At 43.8% G+C, this 1,812-nt stretch overlaps 1 protein-coding gene across 1 annotated transcript; it reads left to right on the top strand.

The window, feature by feature from the left end:
• The first annotated feature begins 669 nt into the window (after nucleotides 1-669).
• LOC107136245 (keratin-associated protein 26-1-like) lies at nucleotides 670-1,435 on the top strand. The gene has a single exon (XM_015478427.2). The coding sequence runs from the start codon at nucleotides 722-724 to the stop codon at nucleotides 1,349-1,351; it is 630 nt and encodes a 209-aa protein (XP_015333913.1). The 5' UTR covers nucleotides 670-721; the 3' UTR covers nucleotides 1,352-1,435.
• Nucleotides 1,436-1,812: the final 377 nt, after the last annotated feature.

Here is a 1,812-nt window from a genome sequence, read left to right as displayed (position 1 = left end):
ACTGAACTCAACTTTGCTACCTATATATAAAAATCCCTTAGGTAAAAACCTAGCTTTTGATTTTACTCATTTATTCATTGAAATGAATGAGCACAGATTTTCTGAATAAAGATATTGTGATAAGAAATCAATTTTATTAGGATTTTGAAAGGAAACAAAACACATTGAACATTTTTTTACATTTTATTAGTTTAAATTCTGCCACATAGGTTATAAGGGTTTCACGTTTGCAAGTCTTGATTACAAGTTATTCTGACAATTTCTAAAAAGAACAGAATTTCTCTTCGAAGACAAAATTTGCCAATATTCAAAGAAGTTTGCTACAACTTTTAAAGACAATTTCAAGGGAGGAATTCTAAAAATGTTTGTATACTGTTGGGTTGATTATAACTGGAATAAGGTCATAGCCTTCCAAAGTGTCTGCTCTGGTTGGACAATTTAAGGAGAGATCCTATTAAAGTTCAGTCACACTGGTTTATAGATATACTTAATCAATGGAAGGCTTTGCAGGGAACATTCAGTTTTATGGGAAGTGGGAGCCCCACTTCCTGGACTGTAATAAAAAGCTCTGATGCAGTCTCATAGGACCAGGAGGAAGAGTCTGTACACAGAACCTCCACTCTCCAGGGATATATAAAGGGACAAGCCAAGGCAGGGTCAGAATGCAACTGCAGACACTCGCTGCCTTCCTCCAACCACAGCCTGCTCTCCAACCCTCACCATGTCTTGCCACAACTCCTGCTCCGGAAACTACAGCTCAGGGTGTCTCAGAAATTCCTGCCATGTTCCTCTCAACGCCCCTGTTGCCCTCTGCTCTACAAATGTGAGCTGTGGAGATGTGCTCTGTGTACCTGGGGTCTGTCAAAACCAGGCCTGGTTCCCAGGCAACTGCCAGGAGACCTCTGGGGAGACGAACAGCTGCCAGCCTGCCAACTGCGAGACCTCCAGCTGCTCTTCCACGGCTTACTACGTGCCCAGGCCCTGCCAAGGATCTGGTTTTCTGCCAACCTCTTCCTTCCTCTCCAGCTCCTGCCTCCCAGTATCCTATAGGCCTCTGAGCTATGTATCCAGCCACTGTCGTCCAACGACTCCCCTGATCACTAGTTTCCAGCCCACAGGCTGTGTGTCCAGTGGCTATCACCCCCTGACCTGTTTGCCCAACAGCGGCCGACCCCTGAACCTCCTCCCTTACGGGTACCGACCCACGGGGTGTTTGACCTACAATCCTCAAGCAGTGAACATTGTGTCCAGCAGCTTCAGACCTCTGCAGCCTCACTCCAGCAGTTGCCAGACTCTGCCCCACGTGTTCAGCACTTGCCGTCCATCTTGCTCGGCCCAAGGAGGCCTGTAGCATCCTCCTTCCAATGAAGATTCATGCGAAGATCCAGGACGAAAATTCAAATTCCATGGACTTTTGCTGCTTTTTTCTTGTTTTCACTGTGCCTAATCGAATGTGAGCTTCTTTCAACTTTTAATCTTGTTTTCCATCTTACCTTTACAAAGAAATTCAGCTTACAATGCTATCCAATGTTGCTCAGGTGTGGGAAGAATATATTCGATTCAAACTATAATAAATGAGATTCAGTGAAATTAAGAATCTGGTTCATGGATTTGTTTTCATTGTTTCATTCCAACAAACTCAAGCGGGTAGGACAGGTGATCCTCAACTGAACTTTTTTTTAACCTGACGGTAGGGGGAAGGTTTTATTTATACCTCCAGTAGTTCAGAAGTCTGGAGACTTCTAATCCCTATACTTGAGAGATCTCAAAAGTCCTTGATGAAAGTTATGTTGAAAAGAAAAGATTAGCAAT

This window comes from Marmota marmota, unplaced genomic scaffold (genome assembly GCF_001458135.2).
Source record: "Marmota marmota marmota unplaced genomic scaffold, marMar, whole genome shotgun sequence".
Taxonomy (NCBI): Eukaryota; Metazoa; Chordata; class Mammalia; order Rodentia; family Sciuridae; genus Marmota; species Marmota marmota.
Note: the sequence above shows the minus strand (reverse complement) of the source record. Positions and strands in the feature narration are given on the sequence as shown.